Consider the following 18,183-nt stretch of genomic DNA (forward strand, 5'->3'; position numbering starts at 1 on the left):
TATTCTTAAAATGTATCTGTTAAATTTTGTTTGTTTACTGCAATTTTATATTATATATTTAGTATATTTATTTAAAAACAAACACTTTTTAATTGAATGTTATTTCTTTTTTATTTTTACTCTTAAAACATATCTGTTAAATATTGTTTTTTTTACTGCAGTTTTATTTAATTAATTTAGTATATTTTTTTTAATAGTCATACATATGTAGTAGCTTTCATCCAAACTGCTGTACATATGAGAGTAGATCCAACACAAGCAGGGATCAAGTCAGGAAAAAACAACCTGGATAAGTGACAGAAAACAATAGAATTCAAACCATAAAACCATCTACAAACGCCCCGTTTACACTCACAGCTGGTCTGGGACGTGGACTTGTCCCTCCAGGCATCGTTGAGCTGCCGGTACTCCTGCTGGGCCAGGCGGAGTCGCTGCTCCTTCACCTGGTAGATCTCCTTCTGGGCGCTGAGGGCGTCCCGGGCCACGGCGAGGTAATCCCGCAGCATGGCCTCCTGCTCCCTCTGCCACTGGGCCCGCGGGTCCTCCAGCTGGGTGCTCTCTGCAGGAAAACACGCTTATATTAGCATGTAGGGCAGTCAGATTCATAGAAGGTCCTGAAAACGATGGATGGATGGATGGATGGATGGATGGATGGATGGATGGATGGATGGATGGATGGATGGATGGATGGATGGATGGATGGATGGATACTTTATTAATCTCGAGGGAAATTCAAGAATCCCAAGGAAAATGAGCCCAAATTGTTCCTAATTAGGGATCAACCGATTATTGTCGTTTTAAGATTAATTTTTATTTACTATGACCAAATAATTTTCATGAGCTGCTGTGGCTCTCTCTGTCTCTGAAGTCACTCTGTGGTCTCAATTATGTCCCGCCCATAGCTCTATCTGATTGGCTGTTACACATCATGAGTAACAACCAACCACTGGAAGCTGTTGTTTACACAGAGGGACAGAAAAGCACATTAGCAGATACCGCTGAAGGTTTAATAAAAAACAACATCCCTCCACAAGCAACCTTAGTGTTATACAGACAAGACACCACTAATTCACTTGTTGGTATAAAAGTGATGCAACTGGAGCTTACTTTGCTGAAGATGCTAGGCTATGGCTATCACTAAAAGTTAGCTGTGCCTCTTAGCATCCAGCTAACGCTATCTGGAGCACTGGAACATCTCTAAAAAGTCAGAACAACTTTAATAATCTCCTCTGACAGACAGAATTACACACGTGGACAAAATTGTTGGTACCCCTCAGTTAAAGAAGGAAAAACCCACAATTCTCACTGAAATCACTTGAAACTCACAAAAGTAACAATAAATAAAAATTTATTGAAAATTAAATAATCAAAAACAGCCATTACTTTTGAATTGTTGATTAACATAATTATTTAAAAAAACAAACTAATGAAACAGGCCTGGACAAAAATGATGGTACCTCTATAAAAGATTGAAAACTATTTGACCAGAGTGACATGATTAACTCAGGTGTGCCATTTAATTGACATCACAGGTGTTTCCAAACTCATAATTAGTCAGTCTGCTTATTTAAAGGGAGACAAGTAGTCACCCTGCTGTTTGGTGAAAAGGTGTGTACCACACTGAACATGGACAACAGAAAGCGAAGGAGAGAATTGTCCCAGGACATCCGAAAAAAAAAGATAGACAAACATCTTAAAGGTAAAGGCTATAAGACCATCTCTAAACAGCTTGAAGTTCCTGTGACAACAGTGGCTCATATTATTCAGAAGTTCAAGACCCACGGGACAGTAGCCAACCTCTCTGGACGTGGCCGCAAGAGGAAAATTGATGACAAATTGAAGAGACGGATCGTTGGAATTGTATCCAAAGAGCCCAGAGCAACCTCCAAAGAAATTAAAGGTGAACTCCAAGGCCAAGGTACATCAGTGTCAGATCGCACCATTCGTCGTTGTTTGAGCCAAAGTGGACTTCATGGGAGACGACCAAGGAGGACACCACTGCTGAAAAAACTCATAAAAAAGCGAGACTGGAATTTGCAAAAATGCATGTTGACAAGCCACAAAGCTTCTGGGAGAATGTCCTTTGGACAGATGAGACCAAACTGGAGCTTTTTGGTAAGGCACATCAACTCTATGTTCATAGACTCAAAAACCAAGCATACGAAGAAAAGAACACTGTCCCTACGGTGAAACATGGAGGAGGCTCAGTAATGTTTTGGGGCTGCTTTGCTGCATCTGGCACAGGGTGTCTTGAAAGTGTGCAAGGTACGATGAAATCTGAAGACTATCAAGGCATTCTGGAGAGAAATGTGCTGCCTGGTGTCAGAAAGCTTGGTCTCAGTCGCAGGTCATGGGTCTTCCAACAGGACAACGATCCAAAACACACAGCCAAAAACACCCAAGAATGGCTGAGAGAAAAGCGTTGGACTATTCTAAAGTGGCCTTCTATGAGCCCAGATCTGAATCCCATTGAACATATGTGGAAGGAGCTGAAACATGCCATTTGGAGAAGACACCCATCAAACCTGAGACAACTGGAGCTGTTTGCTCATGAGGAGTGGGCCAAAATACCTGTTGACAGCTGCAGAACGCTCATTGACAAATACAGAAATCGTTTAATTGCAGTGATTGCCTCAAAAGGTTGTGCAACAAAATATTAAGTTATGGGTACCATCATTTTTGTCCAGGCCTGTTTCATTAGTTTGTTTTTTTAAATAATTATGTTAATCAACAATTCAAAATTGATGGCTGATTTTGATTATTTAATTTTCAATAAATTTTTATTTATTGTTACTTTTGTGAGTTTCAAGTGATTTCAGTGAGAATTGTGGGTTTTTCCTTCTTTAACTGAGGGGTACCAACAATTTTGTCCACGTGTGTATCTGAGGTCAAAAAACGTCAAAAAACTGAACACAGCCCAACCATCTCCACAAGCCGGAACATTAGCTGCTAACGGCTATGCTAACGGCTAGCGGCTAAGTTTGGAGGCAGGAACAGATTGCCCTGCTGAGTGCTGTAGCTTTACGTGACACTCAAATGAATTATGAATGACAGGTTGTTACTATCAGACACTGTTATTAGACAATATTCACTGTATATATCTAATAATTGAGCAACAATAGTTTCCTGCTATCACATGCTGCTAAAAAAAACACTTATTGCATATCTTTACACATACTGTATCGGTTCTCTGCCTTTCTCCATTACTAATAATCGACATCGACATCGGCCTTGCATTGATGTGTGAATGAGAAACACTGCAAAGTGCTCTGAGGAACCTAGCTCAGGCTAAAAAGGTGCTATATAAGTGCAAAACACTTAAGTTACTGTATTCTAATCAACAGATGTGTTTTTATGTGTGTTTGTGGCCACATCCCAACTTAATAGATGCTAGGAGAAATCTTTAGATATGCACTAATAGGATTAAAATCTATGGTAAAAAAGCAAAAAAAAAACGGGAACCTTGTCTTCCCATATTTGCCACACATCACATTCCACTGATGATAGATCCTCAAAAGTTGGTGAAATGTCGACCAAAGACTGTATTTCAGTAGAAATATATATACGAGTAAAAATCAGCTAAGGAGTAATAATGTGTAACAAATCATCTAGACATTCAAATTCTTTTATTGATTAATCAGAGGACATTTTATTACACTTTGATGATTGCCTTAACAATAGAAACATATGAAAAGATGGTAAACTAGGCACGTTTTTGACAAGTTTCCAAAATTACGCTTATGTATGTTACTTTTTGACGGAAAAAAGTGAACTTTTTTTCCGTCAAAGTAACATACAAAAGTAACATACATAAGCGTAATTTTGGAAACTTGTCAAAAACGTGCCTAGTGGGTTGTCTAGCGCGGCTAGGCTAGTTGTTTCCGGTTGTTTCTGTCAGAATCGTCGCGCCTCTGTCGTCACTTAGTTACGCCCGCCTTCTGACTCTACACTTTATGGTGATTCGTCGACCAGTTTTAGGAGCATCCAGCCTCGAGCCTTATGGAGGGTAACTAGACCCTCCCTGGCAGAGAATTAAATTCGTTGCCGTGGGTTGTCTAGCGCGGCTAGGCTACAAGTTTAAAGTTATTTTGGACAAATTTTGAATAACTTTCGACAGGCCTCAGTACCCTCACTTTATAGTTTTGCACTTTTTTCCTTTTCTAAGCACACAGGTAGGACAAAACAAAGGTGATTTCTGAAAAAATAAATATAGTTGCTCATATAAGCAGCAGCAGCAGACTCACTGGTGTTGTGGTCGACATAATACGCTCCGACCACCGGGTCGTATGCCTCCTCCCAGCCGACCGGCAGCTCATCGCCGATGCAGTCAGCGAACGTCAGAGGCTTCGTCTGCCTGAAATAACAAAATAACAGAAACAACAGCTTTAGAAACAGAAACAAACGTCTCAGTTGATACTAGAATGTGGATGCAGACGGAGATAAAGGTACACGTTTCTGTTATTCAAGCTGCAAGAAACAAATTGAAGAAAAAATCACCCAGAATATCACAAAAAAGCATTGTCTCAGTATTTAAGCACACATACAGCTGAAAAATTAAATAATGTAAAGCGATTTCATTCAAACTTAAAGTGCATTTTTCATTCAAAGTGTACGATTTACACAGTAACTTATTGAAAATATTCAGTCTATAATCAATTAATGAGACGACGTACTATAAAATTTAATATAAAATCTCATTTGAAAAGAACTAAATGAAAATTTCCTAAACTTTGCATGCTAAATATAACATCAAAACTTTAATTAGCGCCTCACTCAAGTATGTGTGCACTACGGTTATAACTTTTTGAACTTTTTTTTCCAAAATCAGAGTCCTGCATCATGATTGGATGAACTTTTTGGTATAATTGAAGAAGCCAAACTCCATTTTCAACACTCTTTTAAAAAAGTCCCTCTGAAACAAAAAAGTATTAAATACACATTACAGCCAATGACATGGCTTATAAAGTGAAAGCAAGAATAGAAACTGATACTCCAGCATATTATGATGGCAGTACAACTTATCATTGATCCATTATCAGTCATGTTGACTTGTAATGGCCCTTGTGATAACTTAGCACGGTTTCACATTTCAGGTCATTGGCTGTAATGTGTATTTAATACTGTTTTGTTACGGGGGGACTTTTTTAAAAGAGTGTTGAAAATGGAGTTTGGTTTCTTCAATTATACCAAAAAATTTATCCAATCATGATGCAGGACTTTTATTTTGTAAAAAAAAAAAAAAGTTCAAAAAGTTATAACCCCAGTGTTCACTCTTCTTGTGTTCGTGTTTGGGATCTTTTGCAAGACCAGAAGTGCAACAAAGATAACAAGACAGCACAATGAAGTGCAATATTAATAAACTACAGAAAAACTGAGAAAATAAATTAAACTGGGGCGTTGAAACTCAACAGTGCACCAACTTTACACGATGTTTTGAGCTTTTCCATTCAGACTTCTATGTGCAGGACGTCAACAAGAAAGTCAGTGAAAATGTGGTAATCTGACTGTTCCAGAGCAGCAATATGGTATATAATATTGTCATATAAAATAAAATAATATGTAACATGGCAACGTGGCAGCTGAGTCAGTCAGAGAACAGATTGGGGAAGAATTATTCAAATTATTATAGAAATCACAGCAGTGGCAAGTGAAATATCTAGAAAGCAGTAAGTAAAACGTGTCACAAAATACTATTATCTGGAAAATAAGTAACTAAATATGCAGCACATATGTTTTATTAAATAAATATACTAAAGTACTGCTAAATTAAAACATCTGGCAGATAATTTTAAAGACAGTAACATGAAATTATGAATTTTAATGTTATTAATTATACAGAATAAGTGTTATTAAATAAATCCAATAATTAATCTATTTATAATGAAAATTAACAATACATAAAATCAATAATAAATACAATTTAAGTTAAAAAAAATAAGAAAAACCTGCACTAAAAAAATAATGTGAATAACAATAGATCCCGACTAAAGTATGGCTTCTTTGTGAGTGTTCTTTTTTTCATATGTTCTACAAGACAAAAAAAAATTGAGTGAAATTTTTTTTTTAAAATGTATGCGATATATCAAGCTAAAATTCTCCAAATATCTTTAAAAATATCCATATTCATGCTACAAAAATGTCAAAGACATCTAAGATGGTCCAGTGGAAACGGTTTGATGATTTCAGATGGAACGATCCAAATGCAAAAATGCCTTTTCAGACTAAAATTATGATTTTCATCGTAAAAATAATGACAATCTGATCTGTTTTTACAGCCCTAGTTTGGTGCTAAATCCTCAAAAACAGAAAAATCCTTAACAGAATTCATAGAAATGGTAAACCATAACAATACATTAATTTATTGATGGAAAAATGCTAAATTAACGGGTTTGAGCTTCTTACAAGTGAGATCTGGCTGATGTTTAACTAGGCGCCTCTGAGTTTTGGACTGAATTTGTCCAGTTGAGCTTCAGTAAAGTGTGTTTTTACGTTTTAGAGAAAACACAAACAATATTCAAAATAATTACAGCTCTGTATGAAGCTTAAAGCTGCAGGTTTGAAGGAGAATGGTGGCTTCATGGCGGCTCGCTGGAGGCATTTTAAAGAGGAGGAGGTTGGCTGAGTGGAGGAGGAGAGGGCTCTATTCACCTCTAACTGGGGGGGGGGATGAGGAGAAAAGGCCTGCGGTGGGGTGGGGGGGTCCCTCCAGTCGGCCACAATAGGAGGAAGCCGGCCGGTGGCATTCCACAAGCAGCGCTGACGTATCGCCTGGAGGTTTCTGGGGCAACCCTCGGCCCTGCAGCCGCCCAAACAACCTCTTTCACCGAGGCTTCCTCCACCTGCACCGGCTGAACATTTCCCTGGTTCAGAACATCTGATACGAGCCTTTAAGGCCTTTTGGTCATTTGGATGAAGACAATGACATTAAATAGACGCCTATGAAGACCAGTTTATGAGTCAACATCGCCATCTTGGAATGTCAGAACACCAAAAACATCCAGAAAATCTTGGCTTGCCTCACAACAAATTCTACTAATAAAGGAACCAAAAGCTGGTGAAATCATATTTGCGACCCAAAGAAAAGTATTATAAAATATTTTGTTTAATTTTTTGGAATTTTATATAGATTCCTCCATAAATATGAGATTTGTTGCAATTTCAGTGTTAATTTGCAGTATCTGTATGTAGGGCTGGGCGATATGACGATAGATATCGTCTGGATGATAGAAAATGTCTCGTTTTATGTGAAGATCCTATCGTTTATATCACAGTGTCACAAAACACGCTTTACGACACTATTTTACGTCACCGACGTGCCTTACGGCAAGCCCAGGCACGCGGCCAGTGTTGCCAACTTAGCGACTTTCTCACTAAATCTAGCGATTTTTTTTGTCAAAAGCGACTAGCGACAAATTTAGCGACTTTTTGTGCCGTTTTGGAGACTGACAGGAAAACTCGGATCATTCTGCAGTTACTGTCCTCAACAAGCAGCAGGTGCTGCTGTGAGCTTCTCCCCCTCCCAGAGCACAGGCTGTCAGTCCAGTAAGCCCACAGCAGTCCCAGTGTTTGATTAGAGGAGACCCACATCACTCCGCGGCCAGACGGCAGATGAATCGCGCATGCACTAAGTTACTACAGATCCCATCCAGACTTACAGAGCAGAATATAAATGAAAATGTTTCTTCTCTGTCATACTAAAATAAACCACAGCATTTATCCTCTAGTACAAAAACATATTTTGGGTGTTTTATACTCACTTTTTGGTCTCTTCCACAACATTATTCCTCTCTCCTACAACGTTGATTACAATTACATGCAAACTGGGAAATATGCAAATTAAGTGATGACGTCATTTAGCGACTTCTAGCGACTTTTAGGACAACCAACAGCAACTTTCTTTACTGAGGAGTTGGCAACAGTGGCATGCGGCTAAAACATAAACAGCTATGGAGGAAGACGGTGGACTGGACTCAGAAGAAAAATCTAAGCAACAAGATGACGAACAACCAGCTCAAACCGACGAGCTTGTACCTAAAAGAGGGGGAACTTCTGTCATATGGCGGTGGTTTGGATTTAAAAAGACCAACAAGGATCAGACTACCGTGCTTTGTAAGGTATGCCGCTGTCCGGTCCCATTCATTCATTGAATTTACCAAAAATATGCTATATCGTGTTGTATATCGTATCGGGATATAAAATTCTGGTCATATCGCCCAGCCCTATCTGTATGGAATAATTAGGCACCATCAGCCTCATATGTTGTTAAATTTCAACATAAAGAAAACATTGAAGCAGACTGTAAATTTGCACATTTAATGACAAACACATAGACTCCTAGAACCCCAGTTTTTGAGTCAACATCACCATCTGGACACGTTAAAATACCAAAAACACCCAGAAAATCTTGGCTTTCCACCCAACAAATTCCACTAACAAAGGTCCCAAAAGTTGGTGAAATCATATTTGAAATCCAAAACTAAGTTCTGCTGAATATTTTGGACGATTTATTTGGCGTTTTATATGGTTTCCTTGGTAAATTGAAATTTGTTGCATGTGCAGAGTTCATTTCCATTCTTTTAGATATCCAAAATATTGGAAAACAAACATCTTTTGTTTTCCATCTAAATCTAAAATGATCAACTGGAAACTGATCCTGCTCACTTTATAGGAGACGATGACAAAAACATGATTTTCTTGCGGCGACCGAACCTCAAAATTAAGAAACCATGTCAAAAACACAGATAACGTGTTATAAAGTCCAGTAAAGACATCATTCTAAGATGGCAAACTGGAAACTGATCCTGACAGTTACAAAAACGTGATTTTCTTGAGGCTAAAGACTGACACAATACTACCGATTTGCACTATCCCGCAGATAGACAACGTGCTATAAAGTCAATTAAAGAGATAATTCAATAAAAATAAAGATACAGGCCTAGAAATGTGCACGATGTGCCCGTTTTACATAATGAAAAGTTTGTAAGCTGTCTCATCATCAAAACTGAACTTCCTTTCACAGGAGACAAGAACAAAAACATGGCTTTCTTGGGGCGGAACAATGTCAAAATTCTAAAACAATTCTGTCGATTTGTACACAGAATACATGTTCCAAAATCAATAAAGACGTAATATGAGTCGCTCTTAGATACCAGAACATCTGAAAGTTGTCTCCAATAAAACATCTTTGGCTGAGCGGTTTTGTTTCGTGGTTTGTGTGAATCTAAATAATATTTAAAGGAGACAATGACAAAATCATTATCTTGGGGCTAAATTCTGACACAATACTGCCGATTTGTTCACAGATAATGTGTTCTCAAGTCAATTACAGACAGAATTCTGCGATGCTTTCATCTAGAAAACCCCACAGTGTAGAAAAACAACCTGCTCTCATGTGTTTCAGAGCAGAAATGGACTCGTCTGTGGTGTTTCGTGACTACAGATACACAAACAGAGAGCAGCGACTCTCTGCTGAAGCCACAAACTGAACTGGGTCCTTTTTCAGCTGATGAATAATGGAAGGGGCCCGGAGAAGACCCCCTCAGCTCGGCTCTAAATTTAGCTCTGGAGGAAGACGGGGAGGCTGCCGCCGCCGCTGATCCCCAGAAAAAGGCGGCCGGTTGGCTGGCCGGGTGTCCACATCCCATTATTTGATTCCTCTCCACCGTCGCCCACTAAATCCTCTGATCGGCCGGCCGAGGGGAGCCGCTGACATAAACTCTCCCTCCAAGGGAAGGACCAGCTGGCGGCGGCGGCTCGGCCTCCATTTCACCGTCAGTCATTCAATAGCCGCTCGTAGCTCTTCTGCATGCTTCACTGCGTTAAACCGGCAGCAGGCAACAAAAAGCTGCAGTAAACAAAAACAAACCTGCAGCGCTCATTTGTCCTCGTCTTTTAGTGATCCTGAGCTTCTAATCGCTCATGTTGTCCCACAAACAAAGAAACAAAACAGATAAAAGCCTGTTTATTTTTAGTCATTTAATCTAATGTGGTGACATCTATGCAGCTTATGAGCATAAATACGATGAGAATTTTGCATTATTGCAGCAGCAAAGAGGATTCTGCAAAGATTTCAAAAATATCAGAAGAAAAATGAAAATATACACAAGTATTATTTCTTTATATATATGTATGGAGCCATATTTTCTACTGAAAACAAGGTCTTTGGTCGACATTTCTCCAACTCTTGAGGCTCTAACATCAGTAAAATTTGACATTTCGCAAGTAGAGCACGACAAGATTCTAATTTTTAGATATTATAAGAAGAGGGCTCAAAAATTAGCTTCATTTTTCAATTTTCAAGGACCAATAACTGAAATTCCTTCCTCTCCTGGAGCCATTTAATCCTTTAAAAGTGACAGAAACTATTCTGTTTGTGTCCTCACCACATTTACAGGCTGTTAGACCTTTGTGCAGTGTAAGATGTTTTGTCTTTTCAGGGTGAAATCAAAAAATTCTCAGCTTTGAAAGCCTGAAATTGTCAAAATACAGCCACAAATATTTCTACCAAATTTGGTTTTGGGTCCAATATAACAGAGAAGTCGACTCTGAACAAAACATGAAACAGTGGAGCAACTTATTTCCTCAACTCTGTCTGAATTCATCCATTTCTACCACAAACTAGGGACATTTGTGAGGTTTTAAAAGCAGGTTAAGCGAATTTATATCCTCCCAAAAATGTAAAAAAAAAAAAAAAAGGGGGGCCCAATTTTCAAACAATGGTGCTATTGAGACACCAGAAAGTTCCTGAAAGTGTGTATGTATGGTAGAGATCGACTGATTATCGGTCGGGCCGATTATCGGTGCCGATATTTGGAAATTTGACGTATATCGGCATCGGCCTTTTTTTAATCCGACCGGCCGATATGAAGAAATCAATTTAAAACTGGGTTATTTCGGCTCAGATGCAGCAGCGCCTCTCTCTCTCCTGCCTGCTGTCTCCTGCACTATTCACCCCGTCCTCTGATTGGTTAAGCGGCAGTTAAGCGAAGAAGAAGCTGTCCTCACACACACTGGAGAGTGAGAGGAAAAGTTTTCTTGTGTGAGAAGCTCCGGACAGAAAACACGTGTCAAAGGTAAATGCAGAAAGCTCTTCTGAAATTGTAATAAACATCCCAGTACTCTGCATCTCACAGCTTACAACTAACGTTACAGTGAGCAGCAGAATAACGTAAGAGCAGAGTAAACCTTAGCGGCAGCTCTGCTAACTCGTATTACGTCCCAACATGTCTGTGAATTATTGAACCCATTGCACTTCAATGTTCCGCCCGCGGAACACTTTGAGATCTGCATAAGCAATTTGCTAAATGTCTGAAACTGCAAACACGATTATACAAACACTATACGCCGATGGAAAGCTTAGATTCTCATGAATCCGCCGGTATAAACCACTTTCAGATGTGATTACCACAGCGGGTAATATAAACACATTTGTCCAACAAACAACGAATATCCATCCATCCGTTCTCTATACACGGCTTCAACGTACACAGCGCGACTCACATTTCCGGGTTCATTATTACACACAGATGAAAATATTCCACAAAAAACAGCCATAATCCAACCTTGGACATCCAGACAAAACAAGCCAGTAACATATTTTGTCCGAAACATGTCTTGAAGATGGTATATAATCCACGAATAGGTGTTTAAATGCACCTCGCGATGCGCATCCAAAATTCCCTGTATTTCTCGTCATATTTTTATTTACAAATAGAATATTAGCGATTTTTTGTACTGAAAATGGCTGGAATTGACTGCAGCTGAAGACTGCTGATAATATCGAGATGGAAACAGTCCATGATAGAAAAGCATGTGTGTGTGATTAAGAGAGAGTGTATAAAAAACTCAGTTCACTTGTTTTAGGGAGCGCTAAGGTGGAGGCTGCTTAGCTTTCACCACAAAATTAGTTCGTCGATCTGGCTTTAAACGCTCTGCAGACTATGTATTAGCAGTGGGGAAAATACACCGTACTTTCCGGACAGTAAGCCGTTACTTTCTCTCACGCTTCGAACCCTACAGCTTATACAACGATGTGGCTAATGTATAGATTTCTACGGGCCAGCTTCATGCCGTCAATACGTTTATCCTCGTCAGAATGAAATTACCGAACCGGTCACAGTGGACCAATGAAACTGTTCGAATTAAATCAAACACACTCACACTAAATTCTTCAGATCAGTCATTTTGCGCTTCATGCACACACCCTCATCATGGAAAACACACGAAGGAATGCATATGATTTAGCTTTTAAGTTAAAGGCAATCGATCTGTCGGTCAAAGAAGTAAACAGAGCTACTGCACGTATTTATTTTGAGATCCGAATATTCGGATCCTCATGTTCAGGTGCGTTCAATAGTCCTGAAATCACGGTATGTAATGTGGAGAATAGTATGTAGTTAAAGTCACGTGAAAAACTCTACAACTCACGACTACTAACGTTGCTATGAGCTTTCTGGTCCTATGATCTGAAAATGAACGGGAAGATGAGAGAGTAAAATTCTGAAATGATATTACTTTATAAAATCTCTGGAAGCAAGTTTTTATTTACATTTACTAGAGATACTGCTGAGCCTGAGAACTCCTGCACTTTTTGTTTGAAGTTAAAACAAAGTTAAATTATTTCAGTTATATTGAACTTTTACTTTATTGTGAAAAAATTCAGGGAGCTATTATTTAAGTTTTTATTTGCATTTACTAGAGATAATGCTGAACCTGAGAACTCCTGCACTTTTGTTTTTGTTTGAAGTTTTTAAAAAAAGATAAGTCATTTCAGTTGTATTGAAATTTTACTTTATTTACTGTGAAAATAATTCAGGGAGCTATTATTTAAGTTTTTATTTAACTTTACAAGAGGTGCTGCTGAGCCTGAGAACTCCCTGTATTTTTGTTGCGTTTGAACTTAAAACAAAGACAAGTCATTGTAGTTATATTTAAATTTTACTGTATTTTCTGTGGAAAAATTTCAGAGAGCTATTTATTTAACCTTTTATTCAACTTTATAAGAGATGTTTCTGAGTCTAGGAAATTCAGGCACTTCTGGAGCTATTATTTTCTATTTGTGTGATTCTATAAACATGCTTTAGGCATTTCAATGAAGTTCAGTGTTTGCATTATTCAATTTTTTTACGCCAATTTTTACACTTTTACTGCAAATGAATATCGGCTCCAAATATCGGTTATCGGCCTCCTCTAACTACTAATAATCGGTATCGGTCCTGAAAAACCCATATCGGTCTATCTCTAATGTATGGATCTATATTTCCTATGAAAAATACTATATTTGGTCGAAATTTCACCAACATCTGAGGCTCTAACATCAGTACAAGTTCATGCGTGGCCAGTATGGCACGGTTTTTTGGTTATTTTGACTTGAAACTAGTCTAAAATAACTTTACATGGTCCTAAATTACTTGAAAATTGCCCAAAACAAATAAACATGCAGTTATGTTACAAGCCAGACAGCATACTACAGAGGTTTACTAAGAGACCAGACACACATACTACTGGTGAAAGTGCAGTTTGCATGAAAATTGTGGACTTAAAACTCACATTTTGATGAAATGTACTTAAATACACAAATCACATGACAAAACCAAGTGCTAGAAAAATGTTAAATTACACAAATAAAATGCACCAGAGGCCACCAAATAGCACTAAAAAAATCTAAATTTTCTTGGGGGGGTCATGCCCCCAAACCCCCCTAGATTTTGCACGCCTTCGGTGCGCTTCATCACGCTTTGCGTGCCGCCATTACGCAAAAGTGGTGCAGGCTACTTTATTTCTAGTGCAGGCTACTAATACTTCTTGGGAACACTCTGTCTAACATCACTAGAATAATAGAGGTCTGTAGGTTGTAAATTCTATGGACAAAGTTAAAAGCTGCTTTCATCCAAAACAACAGACGTCAACCTTGAACAAAATATGAAACAGTGGAGAAACTTATTTCCTTAATTCTGCATAAATTCAGCTATTTCTACTGCAAATGCGCCACATTTATGAGGCAATTATAGGTCCTTATATCCTTTATGTAAATAAATCTGCTGAAACGACCAATCAATGACCTAAATACAGGGTTTCGGTGGAGACTTTGAGCGTCTCCTGCAGGAAAATGCTGAATTCTTGTGACGTTTTGGCTCCAAACACATGGAGATCGGCGTCACATCAGCCTGTAAAACCTGACACCAGTCCAAGTGGAGGTAAACAGCCACGCCAGGCCTCGGCGCTCTGATGCAGAATGACAAAGCGCTCGGCGGAGTGCAAACACTCGGGGAGGCGAGCTGCATAGCTGAACGGTGAGTCAGCGGCGCAGAAACCTTCATTCAGAGCGCATAAATTCCTCCGGTGGAGTTATGAGGCTTCGGGCCGCGGTTCAGAGCTCGTCGCTCAAGGTCCGACTGTAAAACAACCGCTAACACACCCCCACACACACATCCTCTACAGCAGACGGACAGAGAGACGAATGAAGGGAGAATTTATGGCATTAGAAACACCACGACCTGCCTCGTTATCTGCCAGATAACATTCCTTTCACCTGACGACACGCACAGCGGCGGATGGAGGATATTCCACTCAGAGGAATTTCTAACAGCGTCGTTGGCACTTTTTTTTTCCAGAGAATTTGCTCTTTATTTCCTTGTTTTGGTTCATTTTTGTGTCCTTTTCCTCCTGCAGAAACCTCAGTATGCTCAGTGGTTTGTTTTTTTATAGTTTTGTGCAGAGGAACGAAAACACAGCAGAAAAAACACAAAGAGCCTTGGAGAAATCTACACATTTTATGTTATTTCTGATTATTTAATAAACAAAACTCTTCCTTATACTTGAGTAAATGACATCCCAATTAAGAAAACTGCTACTTGTCACTTTTAATCTTTTTTTTCCACTTTGGGGCTGGTGATTTTCTTTTAGTGTCAAAATTTCATGTAAGCACAAAATCCCCCATAAAAGTCCCATTATTCAGTCAAAATTACCACACATAAGCATTTTTTAGGTTTAAGTTACTAAAAGCGTGCTCTTTCCAGGCATTATTCATCATCTTTATTATCCTGGGTCAGTTCTTATCACAGATCCACTTATTTTTAGACCAAAGAATGCATTTTTGTTGATAGATTAGCTATTTTCCTGGTTAATAAAGTGTAACTTCCATTTTTATTCTAAATTATTTTTATTTTTGAGGCTGGGGATTTTCTTTGTGTCAAAATTTCCTGTATGAACAAAAAACCCATCAAAAAAAGTCACATTTTTCACTCAAAATTCCACAAAATAGCATGTTTTTAGGTAAAAATTACTTTTAAAAAAGCTCTTTTCAGGCATCATTCATCATCATTACTACCCTGGGTCAGTTCATATCACAGATCCATCTGTTTTTACACCACAAGAATGCATTTTTGTAGACATAATAGGTATTTTCGTAGTTTAGAAACAGCCTATAAACATGATCAGTCTATATAAAGTAAAAGCAATGATTCTGTGTTTTCTTATTTAACAGAAATCTACACATTTTCTGTTACTTCTCATTATGTAACAATCAAAAATGTCCATTATACTCAAGCATCTGACCTTATTAACTAAACTGTTTGTTTTTTTGTTTGTTTCTTTAAAAAAGTCTAATTTCCATTTTAATTCTCAGTTCTTTACATTTTGGCGCTGGGAATTATTGTTTTTTGTGCCGAAACGTCCTATTTGCACAAAAACCCTGAATAAAAGTGATTTTACTCAGCAAATCTTACGACAAATAAGCGTGTCTTTAGATTTTAATATATTCTTTGAAACAGCTGCAATAATGAAAGGGCATAATAGAACAAACACTCGTCAGTCGGCCGTTAAAATGTGTAAAACATTTGCCATGAAATCGGCTCCAGAGCTGCAGCAACATCAGATATTCAAATATGAGGCTCTTCCTCTGAATGCAGCTTCAGAAACACACCACAACAACTTCACTCGTCTTTCTTCATTCCTGAAACCTGAACTACGACGGGAGGCTCGTCACATGACCGATTCAAAACATCTCGTCCTTGAATTTTCTTTATGATTCTGCCTCCTCTCAGAGAAAGAAGCAGCTTTTTATTTTTCTTTTCTCCTCGTCTAAAGCAAACAGCAGAGGAATTAAAACACGTCCAGTGCAGCTTCATTTCTGGCTTCATATTTACCGTTTGTGTTTTTTTTTTTTTCCCCACACAGATCGGTGGAAAATATCTGGTCGAACACGTTGTTGTGCCAAATCTATGGAGGTATTTCAGGTGCAAAATGTTTGAGCACCTGTAACATCAAATTTGTAGTTGTGTATATTGAATTTGTATGTGTATCAGCAAATCTGATTTCCCACACTCTATGAGTTGTGTACTTGTAAAATAATTTTTTGTATGTGTCGATTTTTTTTCTTCCCACAAATACAACACAAAAATACACATTTACAAATCGTAATTACAGGTGCACAAATCACATTTACAGGTGCTCAAATCATATTTACAGGTGCTCAAATCATATTTACAGGTGTACAAATCCTTCTCTACAAGTCACATATTTCAACACTGACACACTCACATTTTGCACCTATTGTTGCAGGACACTAAGTGCAAAACATACTTGTGCACCTGTATTGTAAGAAGTGAAGTTGAGGTGAGAATTTGAATATGTGCAAATCTGAATGTGAACTTGTGCAATAAGTATGTGAAATAATTTACCACCAAAATACACAAATTGCTACTTACAACCACTCGAATCCTCCCCACGAGTCACACATTCTCTGTTTTCTACAGGTGCAAATCCGAAATCTACAGGTGCAAATCAGAAATCGTACTTCCGGTCCCGCTGAGATATTTGGTGCAAAACGATCCAATCTGTGTATAAATTCTATGCTCTGAGATTGACAGACTTTTCGGCCAGTCAGGGAGACGCTTTGCCCGCCCAGCCAATCAGAGGTTTTTATTCCGTCTGAGGTCGTTTTACCGACTTCCGGGTGTGGAATTTCACGATGGAGAGAGTGTAGGGAGTTCTTGTTTTGGACGGCTGGTCTGCTCTAATCTCTATAATGCGCATTTCCCAATGACTCAAATAACTTATCCATTCCTCTTAGTATATTGAAATCAAAGCCTACACCAGTGGATGGCGACTGGCGGCCCGCGGGCCAAAACTGGCCCGTCAGGAATAATATCTGACCCACCAGATGATTTTGAAAATTTGATTTGGCATGGAGCCAAGCCAGTCCGTCACCACAACACGAAACTCGCGTTGTCGGCTGCTGCCGGGCATTTCCGCGTTTGCACTACTGGTCGGACACAGTTGTACCAGCCAGATTTCACTGAGCAACAGTGTGTGCAAAACGTGTGTGTCTCGGGAGTCATTTTTAATACATCTGTGATCAGAGACGTGTGTCCCAAGCAGCGGCGATCAGCTGTCGAAGCTCCGCTGCTCGCGGTATCGCCAGCCCCCCCCCCCGCCGCTCGCGGAATCGGAGCGCACCCGCCCGCAGATTAGCCCGCTGTTCGATTGTTTACAAACATCTACTTGCCGACCCCCTGGCCTACACTCTCTCCATCGTGAAATTCCACACCCGGAAGTCAGTAAAGCGACCTCGGATGGAATAAAAACCTCTGATTGGCTGGGCGGGCAAAGCGTCTCCCTGACTGGCCGAAAAGTCTGTCAATCTCAGAGCATAGAATTTATACACAGATCGGATCGTTTTGTAGTTTTGTACCAAATATCTCAGCGGGACCGGAAGTACGATTTCTGATTTGCACCTGTAGATTTCGGATTTGCACCTGTAGAAAACAGAGAATGTGTGACTCGTGGGGAGGATTCGAGTGGTTGTAAGTAGCAATTTGTGTATTTTGGTGGTAAATTATTTCACATACTTATTGCACAAGTTCACATTCAGATTTGCACATATTCAAATTCTCACCTCAACTTCACTTCGTACAATACAGGTGCACAAGTATGTTTTGCACTTAGTGTGCTGCAACAATAGGTGCAAAATGTGAGTGTGTCAGTGTTGAAATATGTGACTTGTAGAGAAGCATTTGTACACCTGTAAATATGATTTGTGCACCTGTAAATATGATTTGTGCACCTGTAAATATGATTTGAGCACCTGTAAATATGATTTGTACACCTGTAAATATGATTTGTGCACCTGTAAATATGATTTGAGCACCTGTAAATGTGATTTGTGCACCTGTAATTACGATT

At 39.0% G+C, this 18,183-nt stretch overlaps 1 protein-coding gene across 1 annotated transcript in view; it reads right to left on the reverse strand.

Annotated features, from left to right (window-relative positions):
- Nucleotides 1-18,183, reverse strand: part of wwc1 (WW and C2 domain containing 1) — an 89,066-nt gene that overhangs the window by 58,129 nt on the left and 12,754 nt on the right. The window contains exons 2-3 of the mRNA XM_051937402.1: nucleotides 4,245-4,354; nucleotides 356-559 (exon numbers count right to left, since the gene is read on the reverse strand). Coding sequence (XP_051793362.1) covers nucleotides 356-559; nucleotides 4,245-4,354 — 314 coding nt within the window. The remainder of the gene's footprint in view (nucleotides 1-355; nucleotides 560-4,244; nucleotides 4,355-18,183) is intronic.

This window comes from Acanthochromis polyacanthus, chromosome 17 (genome assembly GCF_021347895.1).
Source record: "Acanthochromis polyacanthus isolate Apoly-LR-REF ecotype Palm Island chromosome 17, KAUST_Apoly_ChrSc, whole genome shotgun sequence".
NCBI classification, from domain to species: Eukaryota; Metazoa; Chordata; class Actinopteri; family Pomacentridae; genus Acanthochromis; species Acanthochromis polyacanthus.